Source organism: Euprymna scolopes, chromosome 20 (assembly GCF_053919585.1).
Source record: "Euprymna scolopes isolate OS-2025 chromosome 20, ASM5391958v1, whole genome shotgun sequence".
Classification (NCBI taxonomy): Eukaryota; Metazoa; Mollusca; class Cephalopoda; order Sepiida; family Sepiolidae; genus Euprymna; species Euprymna scolopes.
The window spans coordinates 81,866,682-81,879,718 of record NC_136501.1 but is presented as its reverse complement, the minus strand read 5'-3'; the positions used below and the strand labels follow the sequence as shown (position 1 = coordinate 81,879,718).

The 13,037-nt window shown below is 22.2% G+C and overlaps 1 protein-coding gene across 6 annotated transcripts in view; it reads right to left on the bottom strand.

The window, feature by feature from the left end:
• LOC145241494 (protein SCAI-like) overlaps positions 1–13,037 on the bottom strand; it is a 404,381-nt gene that overhangs the window by 53,355 nt on the left and 337,989 nt on the right. For all 6 annotated transcript variants that reach the window (XM_080104505.1, XM_080104506.1, XM_080104507.1 and 3 more), the window contains one exon: positions 3,702–3,800. In XM_080104505.1, the coding sequence (XP_079960631.1) occupies positions 3,702–3,800 (99 nt within the window). The remainder of the gene's footprint in view (positions 1–3,701; positions 3,801–13,037) is intronic.

Here is a 13,037-nt window from a genome sequence, read left to right as displayed (position 1 = left end):
AACTTCTAACACCCGAAAGTATCCTGTACCTCTATAAGGCCACTATTCGCCCATGTATGGAGTATTGCTGTCATATTTGGGCCGGTGCATCGGCTACTAGTCTCTCGCTCCTTGACAGGGTTCAAAAGAGAGTCGCAAATCTGATAGGCCCTAAACTGGCATCTAAACTTCAGCCTCTGTCCCATCTGTTCTACAAGTATTATAATGGTGAATGCTCTGAAGAACTGCAAGCACTTGTGCCTCCACGACGTGAACACCCTCGACAGACCCGACAAGCTGCAAAATCCCACCCCCACACTGTAGAGATCCCTAGATGTAAAAGATCTTTCTACTCCAGTAGTTTCTTCCCCAGAACTGCTAGACTTTGGAATTCCATTCCAGGCCACTGCTTCCCCAACTGTACTGACATGCATAAGTTCAAGTGCAACGTGAACCAACATCTCGCTGCCCTAATCCCTACATAGTACCCCAGTAGATGTTTCCCCTGATAGTAGCCCCCTCACCAAAGTGGCAATATGCCTTGTTTGGGGTGAAAATGTCATAAAAAAAAAAAAAAAAAGCGACCACTTTTTAATGTAATTATATAAATAATAATAAATGGTTCAAAAAGCGACTACTTTTTAATGTAATAATAATAAATAGTACAAAAGCGACCACTTTTTAATGTAATAAAAATAAATAGTTAAAAAGCGACCACTTTTTAATGTAATAATAATAATAATAATAATAATAAATAGCTCAAAAGCGAGCAATTTTTAATGTAATAATAATAATAATAATAATAATAATGATAATAATAGTTCAAAAGCGACCACTTTTAATGTAATAATAATAAATAGTTTAAAAGCGACCACTTTTAAGTTTAATAATAATAAATATTTAACATCAACCACTTTTTAATGTAATAATAATAAATAGTTCAAAAGCGACCACTTTTAAATGTAATAATAATAAATAGTTCAAAAGCGACCACTTTTTAATGTAATAATAATAAATAGTTCAAAAGCGACCACTTTTTAATGTAATAATAATAAATAGTTCAAAAGCGACCACTTTTTAATGTAATTATAATAATAATAATAAATGGTTCAAAAAGCGACTACTTTTTAATGTATAATAATAGTTCAAAACGACCACTTTTTAATGTAATAATAATAAATAGTTCAAAAAGCGACCACTTTTTAATGTAATTATAATAATAATAATAAATGGTTCAAAAAGCGACTACTTTTTAATGTAATAATAATAAATAGTACAAAAGTGACCACTTTTTAATGTAATAAAAATAAATAGTTAAAAAGCGACCACTTTTTAATGTAATAATAATAATAATAATAATAATAATAATAATAATAAATAGTTCAAAAGCGAGCACTTTTTAATGTAATAATAATAATAATAATAATAATGATAATAATAAATAGTTCAAAAGCGACCACTTTTAATGTAATAATGATAAATAGTTTAAAAGCGACCACTTTTAAGTTTAATAATAATAAATATTTAACATCAACCACTTTTTAATGTAATAATAATAAATAATTCAAAAGCGACCACTTTTAAATATAATAATAATAATAAATAGTTCAAAGGCGACAACTTTTAAATGTAATAATAATAAATAGTTCAAAAGCGACCACTTTTTAATGTAATAATAATAATAAATAGTTCAAAAGCTACCTCTTTTTAATGTAATAATAATAAATAGTTCAAAAGCGACCACTTTAAAATTTAATAATAATAAATAGTTCAAAAGCGAATACTTTTTAATGAAATAATAAGATTAATAATAAATAGTTCAAAAGCAAACACTTTTTAATGTAATAAAAATAAATAGTTAAAAAGTGACCACTTTTTAATGTAATAATAATAAGTAGTTCAAAAGCGACCTCTTTTACATTTAATAATAATAAATAGTTCAAAAGCGACCACTTTTTAATGTAATAATAATAATAATAACTAGTTCAAAAGCGACCACATTTAAATTTAATAATACTAATAAATAGTTCAAAAGCGACCACATTTAAATGTAATAATAATAATAAATAGTTCAAAAGCGACCACATTTAAATTTAATAATACTAATAACTAGTTCAAAAGCGACCACATTTAAATGTAATAATAATAATAAATAGTTCAAAAGCGACCACTTTTTAATGTAATAATAATAAATAGTTCAAAAGCGACCACTTTTTAATGTAATAATAATAAATAGTTCAAAAGCGACCACTTTTTAATGTAATAATAATAAATAGTTCAAAAGCGACCACTTTTTAATGTAATAATAATAAATAGTTCAAAAGCGACCACTTTATAATGTAATAATAATAATAATAATAATAAATAGTTCAAAAGTGACCACTGTTTAATGTAACAATAATAAATGGTTCAAAAAGCGACCAAATTTTAATGTAATAATAATAGTTAAAAAAGCGACCACTTTTTAATGCAATAATAATAATAATAATAATTAGTTAACAAGCGACCACTTTTTAATGTAATCATAATAATAACTAGTTCAAAAGCGATCACATTTAAATGTAATAATACTAATAAATAGTTCAAAAGCGACCACTTTGAAATTTATAATAATAAATAGCTCAAAAGCGACCACTTTTTAATGTTATAATAACAATAATAATAAATAGTTCAAAAGCCATAACTTTTATATGTAATAATAATAAATAGGTCAAAAGCGACCACTTTTAAGTTTAATAATAAATATTTAACATCAACCACTTTTTAATGTAATAATAATGATAAATAGTTCAAAAGCGACCACTTTTTAATGTAATAATAATAATAAATAGTTAAAAAGCGACCACATTTGAATGTAATAATAAATACTTCAAAAGCGACCACTTTGAAATTTATAATAATAAATAGCTCAAAAGCGACCACATTTTAATGTAATAATAATAATAATAATAATAATAATAATAATAATAATAAAAATAGTTCAAAAGCGACCACTTTTAAATGTAATAATAATAATAATAATTAGTTCAAAAGCGACCACTTTTAATGTAATAATAACAATAATAATAAATAGTTCAAAAGCGACCACTTTTTAATGTAATAATAATAATAATAATAATAATAATAATAATAATAAATAGTCAAAAAGCGACCACTTTTTAATGTAATAATAGTAATAAATAGTTAAAAAGCGACCACTTTTTAATGTAATAATAATAAATAGTTCAAAAGCGACCACTTTTTAATGTAATAATAATAAATAGTTCAAAAGCGACTACTTTTTAATGTAATAATAATAAATAGTTCAAAAGCGACTACTTTTTAATGTAATAATAATACATAGTTCAAAAGCGACTACTTTTTAATGTAATGATAAATAGTTCAAAAGCGACCACTTTTTAAGTTAATATTAATAAATAGTTCAAAAGCGACCACTTTTTAATGTAATAATAATAATAAATAGTTCAAAAGCGACCACTTTTTAATGTAATAATAATAATAAATAGTTCAAAAGCGACCACTTTTTAATGTAATAATAATAACTAATTCAACAGCGAACACTTTTTAATGTAATAATAATAATAATTATAGTTCAAAAGCGACCACTTGTTAATTTAATAATAATAAATAGTTCAAAAGCGATCACTTTTAAATGTAATAATAATAAATAGGTTAAAAGCGACCACTTTTTTATGTAATAATAATAAATAGTTTAAACATACCTCAATAAATGATTTTATTTCACCCAAAACTAGATTCCATTCCATTTGATCATCAGGCTCGTAGGTAGTCGTATAGTCATCGATTTGTTTTGCTAATTCCTAAATGAAAAAAAAAAATTAGCATAGAATAATTGGAGCACTTTTTAGTTATGTTTAACTGAATTTGTTACAGGGAATAACCAACAAAATATAACGAAATCGAATATTTTACTTGTCTAAAAATCCGCAATCCCATCTTTCTTATAGATCACTAGCTGCATCTTGTGGGGTGTATGCGAAAGGAAAAAAGAAAAGGTACTCTTTAAGACTAGGGTGTGATTAGGAACAAAAACAAGAGAAATAAGTAATACACGATGTACCGGGCGTATACGCATCGCTCTTTGGGAAAGAAGAAGGAAAGGATAGCTAGCTCATTTATATACCCAAAAGGCATCTTGGAAAGGCAGTGCATGATGGGAGAAGCTATTTTGTTTTTCTTGTCTCTTCCTTTTTTCTTTGATAGGAGGATATAAAAGTCGGGAAAAATTTCCTGCAAGGTACACAAAAAGAAAAGAGTCATCTCTTGAAAAGTATTTCGTGTTGTTGGTGTTCAGATTGTGTGGTGCGACATTGGTGGCAAGAGGCCAGGTGTGATAGATTGGAAAAGAAAAGGGCAGAAACATGCGAGTGACTCACTTCTTCCTGAACCCTAGAACCGAATCCTGATCGTAACATCACAAGCTATTTCGACGTGTCAAGCAGATTAACATGGCTGACTGGAGACTGAACACTCAGATGTTGACAACCTTCACTGTGGAGGCTGACCTAATTAAATCGCTGGAAAAATTAAAGATGGTGGCAAGGTTACAAAAAATCGAAGATGTAGTCACCCTGTTGCCGCTATATTTCGAGGGGGAAGCCCTCACTATGTACCAGCAGATGCGCGATGAAGATAAGGGAGATCTTGCCTCAGTGGAGCAATGACTAAAATTGGCTTTTACTAAGAGTCCATTTTAAGCACTCGGCAAGTTTACAAGTTTGAGGTGGACTGGCGAGTCTATTGACGTCTTTGCTGCAGAGATCAGGAGACTGACAGGATTGGCTGGTTACATGGGGAGGAGCCTGGAGATGACGGTAAAGCTATACCTAATCAAAATACAGAGAATCACTGAGATCAATACTATGGAAGTGAATGATCTCTTGGTCGACGCCTGAGTTCTAGTCAAGAAAGCAAATAGTGGCTGCAGCTGTGAGTGAAAATATGTGAATGAGGCCCCACTTGAATGACAAAAGACAGGCAGCAAGGCAAAAGGAGAGGAGACCTGCCATCAAGTGCTCCCAGTGCCAGGGCCCTTACCTGATCAAGGACTGCAAAGAGTCGAGACCGGGGGTCACCTGCTACAAATGTGGACGAGTGGTGCACATCAGCCGCTAATGCGCCGTGTCGCGGGACCAGGGAAATGAGTGAAGGGGAGCAATTTAAATCATATTATAATTATGAATGCATTTAAATCATATTGTAATTATGAATATGTTTAAATAATCTTGTATTTATGAATGTATTTAAATCATATTGTATTTATGAATGTATTATAATGATATTGTATTTATGAATGTATTATAATGATATTGTATTTATGAATGTATTATAATGATATTGTATTTATGAATGTATTATAATGATATTGTATTTATGAATGTATTATAATGATATTGTATCTATGAATGCATTTAAATGATATTGTATTTGTGAATGTATTTAAATCATATTGTAATTATGAATGTATTTCAATCACATTGTAATTATGAATATATTTTAATCATATTGTATTCATGAATGTATTTAAATTATATTGTATTTATAGAATGTACTTAAAATCATATTGTAATTATGAATGTATTTAAATCATATTGTAATTATGAATGTATTTAAATCATATTGTAATTATGAATGTATTTAAATCATATTGTATCTATGGATGTATTTAAATCATATTGTAATTATGAATGCATTTAAATAATACTGTATTTATGAATGTATTTACATCATATTGTACTTATGAATGTATTTAAATGATATTGTATTTATGAATGTATATAAATCATATCGTATTTATGAATGTATTTAAATCATATTGTAATTATGAATGTATTATAATGATATTGTATTTATGAATATATTTAAATCATATTGTATCTAGGAATGTATTTAAATCATATTGTAATTATGAATGCATTTAAATCATAGTGTATTTATGAATGCATTTAAATCATAGTGTATTTATGAATGTATTAAAATCAGACTGTATTTATGAATGTATTTAAATTATTGTACTTATGAATGTATTTAAATCATTGTATTTATGAATGTATTTAAATCATTGTATTTATGAATGTATTTAAATCATTGTATTTATGAATGTATTTAAATTATAATGTATTTATGAATGTATTTAAATAATACTGTATTTATGAATGTATTTAAATCATATTTTATTTATGAATGTATTTAAATGATACTCTATTTATGAATGCATTTAAATGATACTCTATTTATGAATGCATTTAAAATTATATTGTAATAACGAATGTATTTAAATCATATTGTATTTATGAATGTATTTAAATCATATTGTATTTATGAATGCATTGAAATCATATTGTAATCATAAATGCATTTAAATCATATTGTATTTATGAATGTATTTAAATTATATTGTATTTCTGAATGTATTTAAATGATATTATATTACGAATGTATTTAAATCATATTGTATTTATGAATGTATTTAAATGTTATTATATTATGAATGTATTTAAATGTTATTATATTATGAATGTATTTAAATCATATTGTATTTAAGAATGCATTTGAATCATAGTGTATTTATGAATGTATTTAAATGATATTATATTATGAATGCCTTTAAATCATATTGTATTTAAGAATTCATTTGAATCATAGTGTATTTATTAATGTATTTAAATGATATTATATTATGAATGTCTTTAAATCATATTGTATTTAAGAATTCATTTGAATCATATTGTATTTATGAATGTATTTAAATCATATTGTATCTATGAATGTATTTAAATAATATTGTGTTTATGAATGTATTTAAATTATATTGTATTTATGAATGTATTTAAATTATATTATAAGTATGAATGTATTTAAATAATATTGTATTTATGAATACATTTAAATCATATTGTATTTATGAATGCATTGTAATCATATTGTATTTAAGAATATATTTAAATCATACTGTATTTATGAATGTATTTTAGTCATACTGTATTTATGAATGTATTTAAATCATATTGTATTTATGAATGTATTTAAATCATATTGTATTTATGAATGTATTTAAATCATATTGTATCTATGAATGTATTTAAATCACATTGTACTTATGAATGCATTAAAATGTTAACGTATATATGAATGTATTTTATATATATTGTATTTATGAATGTATTTTAATTATATTGTATTTATGAATGTATTTAAATCATATTGTATTTATGAATGTATTTAAATTATATTGAATTTATGAATGTATTTTAATTATATTGTATCTATGAATGCATGTAAATCATATTGTATTCATGATTGTATTTAAATCATATTGTATCTATGAATGTATAAAAATCATATTGTATTTATGAATGCATAAAAATGTTAACGTAGATATGAATGCATTTAAATCAAACTGTATTGATGAATGCATTTAAATCAAATTGTACTTATGAATGTATTTAAATCATATTGTATTTATGAATGTATTTTAATTATATTGTATTTATGAATGTATTTAAATCATATTTTATTCATGGATGTATTAAAATAATATTGTATTTATCAATATATTTTAATTATATTGTAAAATCGAACGTATTTAAATCCTATTGTATGTATCAATGTATTTAAATTATAATATAATAACAAATGTATTTTAAATCATATTGTATTTATCAATGTATTTAAATTATATTGTATTTATGAATGCATATAAATCATATTGTATTTATGAATGCATTTAAATCACATTGTATTTGATTGTATTAAAATCATATTGTAATTATGAAAGTATTTAAATTATATTGTATTTATGAATGCATATAAATCATATTGTATTTATGAATTTATTAAAATCATACTGTAATTATGAATGTATTTAAATCATATTGTATTTATGAATGCATTTAAATCGTATTCTATTTATGAATGTATTTTAATTATATTTTATTTATGAATATATTTAAATCATACTCTTTTTATGAATGTATTTAAATCATATTTTATTCATGAATGTATTAAAATAATATTTAATATTTATGAATGTATTTTTATTATATTGTAATAACGAATGTATTTAAATCCTATTGTATGTATCAATGTATTTGAATTATAATATAATAACAAATTTATTTAAATCATATTATATTTATCAATGTATTTAAATTATATTGTAAGTATAAATGTATTTAAATCATATTGTATTTATGAATACATTTAAATAATATTACATTTATGAATGCATCTAAATCATATTGTAATTATTAATGTATTTAAATCATATTGTATTTATGAAAGTATTTAAATTATATTGTATTTATGAATGCATTTTAATCATATAATATTTATGAATGTATTTAAATCATATTGTATTTATGAATGTATTTAAATCATATTGTATTTATGAATGTATTTAAATCATATTGTATTTATGAATGTATTTAAATCATATTGTATTTATGAATGTATTTAAATCATATTGTATTTATGAATGTATTTAAATCATATAGTATTTATGAATGCATTTAAATCATATAGTATTTATGAATATATTTAAATCATATTGTATTTATGAAAGTATTTAAATCATATTGTATTTATGAATGTATTTAAATCATATTGTATTTATGAATGTATTTAAATCATATTGTATTTATGAATGTATTTAAATCATATTGTATTTATGAATGTATTTAAATCATATTGTATTTATGAATGTATTTAAATCATATAGTATTTATGAATATATTTAAATCATATAGTATTTATGAATGTATTTAAATCATATTGTATTTATGAATGCATTTAAATGATATTGTAATTATGAATATATTTAAATCATATAGTATTTATGAATATATTTAAATCATATTTTATTTATGAATGTATTTAAATCATATTGTATTTATGAATGTATTTAAATCATATTGTATTTACGAATGAATTATATTGTACTTATGAATGTATTTAAATAATATTTATTTATGAATGTATTTAAATCACATTGTATTTATGACTGTTTTTAAATCATATTGTATTTATGAATGTATTTAAATCATATTGTATTTATGAATGCATTTAAATCACATTTTAATTATGAATATATTTAAATCACATTTAATTATGAATATATTTAAATCATATTGTAATTATGAATGTATTTAAATAATTGTGTTTATGAATATATTTAAATCATATTTTATTTATGAATGTATCTAAATAATATTGTATTTATTAATATATTTAAATCATATTGCATTCATGAATGTATTTAAATCATATTGCATTTATTAATGCATTTAAATCAAACTGTGTTTATGAATGTATTTAAATCATTGTATTTAGGAATGCATTTTAATCATTGGATTTATAAATGCATTTTAATCATTGTATTTATGAATGCATTTTATTAATTGTATTTTTGAATGCATTAAAATGTAAACGTATATATGGATTTAGTTTAATTATACTGTACTTATGAATGTATTTAAATCATACTGTATTTATGAATGTATTTAAATAATACTGTATTTATGAATGTATTTACATCATATTGTATTTATGAATGTATTTCAATCATATTGTATTTATGAATGTATTTAAATCATGTTATATTCATGAATGTATTTAAATCATATTGTATTCATGAATGCATTTAAATCATATTGTAGTTATGAATACATTTAAATCATATTTTACTTATGAATATATTTAAATGATATTTAATTATGAATATATTTAAATGATATTGTAATTATGAATGTATTTAAATAATTGTGTTCATGAATATATTTAAATCATATTTTATTTATGAATGTATCTAAATAATATTGTATTTATTAATATATTTAAATCATATTGTATTAATGAATGTATTTAAATCATATTGTATTTATGAATGTATTTAAATAATATTGTATTTATGAATGCATTTAAATCAAAATGTGTTTATAAATGTATTTAAATCATTGTATTTATGAATGCATTTTAATCATTGGATTTATAAATGCATTTTAATCATTGTATTTATGAATGTATTTTAATCATACTGTAAGGCCGAATGCATTTAAATCATAATGTATTTATGAATGTATTTAAATCATATTGTAGTTATGAATATATTTAAATCATATTGTAGTTATGAATACATTTAAATCATATTGTATTTATGAATGCATTTAAATCATATTGTATTTATGAATGCATTTAAATCATATTGTATTTATGAATGTATTTTAATCATACTGTAAGGTCGAATGCATTTAAATCATAATGTAGTTATGAATATATTTAAATCATATTGTATTTATGAATGTATTTAAATCAAATTGTATTTATGAATGTATTTAAATCAAATTGTATTTATGAATGTATTTAAATCATATAGTATTTATGAATGTATTTAAATCATATAGTATTTATGAATATATTTAAATCATATTCTATTTATGAATGTATTTAAATCATATTCTATTTATGAATGTATTTAAATCATATTGTATTTATGAATGTATTTAAATCAAATTGTATTTATGAATGTATTTAAATCATATTGTATTTATGAATGTATTTAAATAATATTGTAATTATGAATGTATTTAAAAAATTGTATTTAAGAATATATTTAAATCATATTGTATTTATGAATATATTAAAATCATATTTTATTAATGAATGTATTTAAATCATATTGTATTTATGAATATATTTAAATAATATTGTAATTATGAATGTATTTAAAAAATTGTATTTAAGAATATATTTAAATCATATTGAATTTATGAATGCATTTAAATGATATTGCAATTATGAATATATTTAAATCATATAGTATTTATGAATATATTAAAATCATATTTTATTAATGAATGTATTTAAATTATATTGTATTTATGAATGTATTTAAATCATATTTATTTATGAATGTATTTAAATCATATTGCATTTATGAATATATGTAAATCATATTGTATTTATGAATGTATGTAAATCATATTGTATTTATGAATGTATGTAAATCATATTGTATTTATGAATGTATGTAAATCATATTTTATTTATGAATGTATTTAAATCATATTGTATTTATGAATGTATTTAAATCATATTGTATTTATGAATGTATTTAAATCATATTGTAATTATGAATATATTTAAATCATATTGTAATTATGAATATATTTAAATCATATTGTATTTATGAATATATTTAAACAATATTGTATTCATGAATATATTTAAATCATATTGTAATTATTAACATATTAAAATCTTATTGTAATTATGACTGTATTTAAATCATATTCTATTTATAAATGTATTTAAATCATCTTGTATGTATGGATTTATTTTAATTATATTGTACTTATAAATGTATTTAAATCATACTGTATTTATGAATGCATTTAAAGTATATTGTATTTATGAATGCATTTAATATATATTGTATTTATGAATGCATTTAAAGTATATTGTATTTATGAATGTATTTAAATCACATTGTATTTATGAATGCATTTAAATCACATTGTATTTATGAATTTATTTTGATTATTGTATTTATGAATGTATTTTATTATATTGTATTTATGAATGTATTTAAATCATATTGTATTTATGAATGTATTTAAATCATATTGTATTTATGAATGTATTTAAATTATATTGTATTTATGAATGTATTTAAATTATATTGTAATTATGAATGTATTTAAATCATATTGTATGTATGAATGTATTTAAATTATATTGTATGTACGAATGTATTTAAATTATATTGTATGTATGAATGTATATACATTCTATTGTATTTATTAATGTATTTAAATTCTATTGTATTTATGAACGTATTTAAATTATATTGCATTTATGAGTGTATATAAATTCTATTTTATTTACTAGCAAGCACACCCGGTTTTCCTCAGGAGTGTATAAGAAAAATTTTGTAACATATCTGTTGTTCTTAGGATAGAGGAATTTTTGATGTCTATGTATCATTTGCCATATTGAAGAAAAGAATATTTTACCTATCCTAGGACGGGTATTATATGGATGAGATTATTGTATGTTCCCTAGAACAGGAAATTTACAGCACATGTATGGAATCACTCCTAAACTAGGGCGGGTAATGTACAATACATATTTAAAATAATTTACATAATTTTCTGTTGTGCTAACTTTTCCGTGTGTCACAGGTGAGAGTTTGTTTTTACATCAGAGTGCTATAGTAACGAATCACCTTATTTCTTATACAAATGTCATACTACTCCAATATATTACATGATTTTCGGTTTTGATTACTTTTATGTACGTCGCAAGTAAAATTTCCTTTATTTTTCACATGGATACTATACTGTACAAGTACCTTATTTCTTGGGTAGTATACTGCACAAGTATCTTATTTCTTGTATAAGATACTGTACAAATACCTTTTCCTAATTTATAAATGAAATAACAATACTTTTATGTAATTTTCTGTTGTGCTAAATGTTTTATATATCAGCGGGTAAGAATTTGATTTTTTTATCTGGTTGCTATAGTGAAGAAACACATCATTTTTTAGATATAAGTTATACTACTCGAATATTTAACGGGATTTAAAGTTTTAATAACTTATGTACGTCAATGGTAAGATATTCTTTGTTTTTTCATGTACATTATATATAATTCATAATAATCAGTCAATTAGTTTTGGAGTTGTGCTAACTTTTCTGTGTGTCACAGGTGAGAGTTTGTTTTTACATCAGAGTGCTATAGTAACGAAGTACCTTACTTGAATATAGTACATGATTTTCAGTTTGGGTTACTTTTATGTACGTCGCAATTAAAACTTCCTTTGTTTTTCACATGGGTACTATACTTCAGTAGGATACTGCACAAGTACCTTTTTCTAATTTATAAATGAAAGAACTCAATACTTTTATGAAATTTTCTGTTGTGCTAAATGTTTTGTCCATCAGGGGGTAAGAATTTTTTTTTTTTAATCAGGGTGCTATAGTGAAGAAGTGTACAGCACAATCACGTTGACACACTGGTTCTGAACAGATCACCAA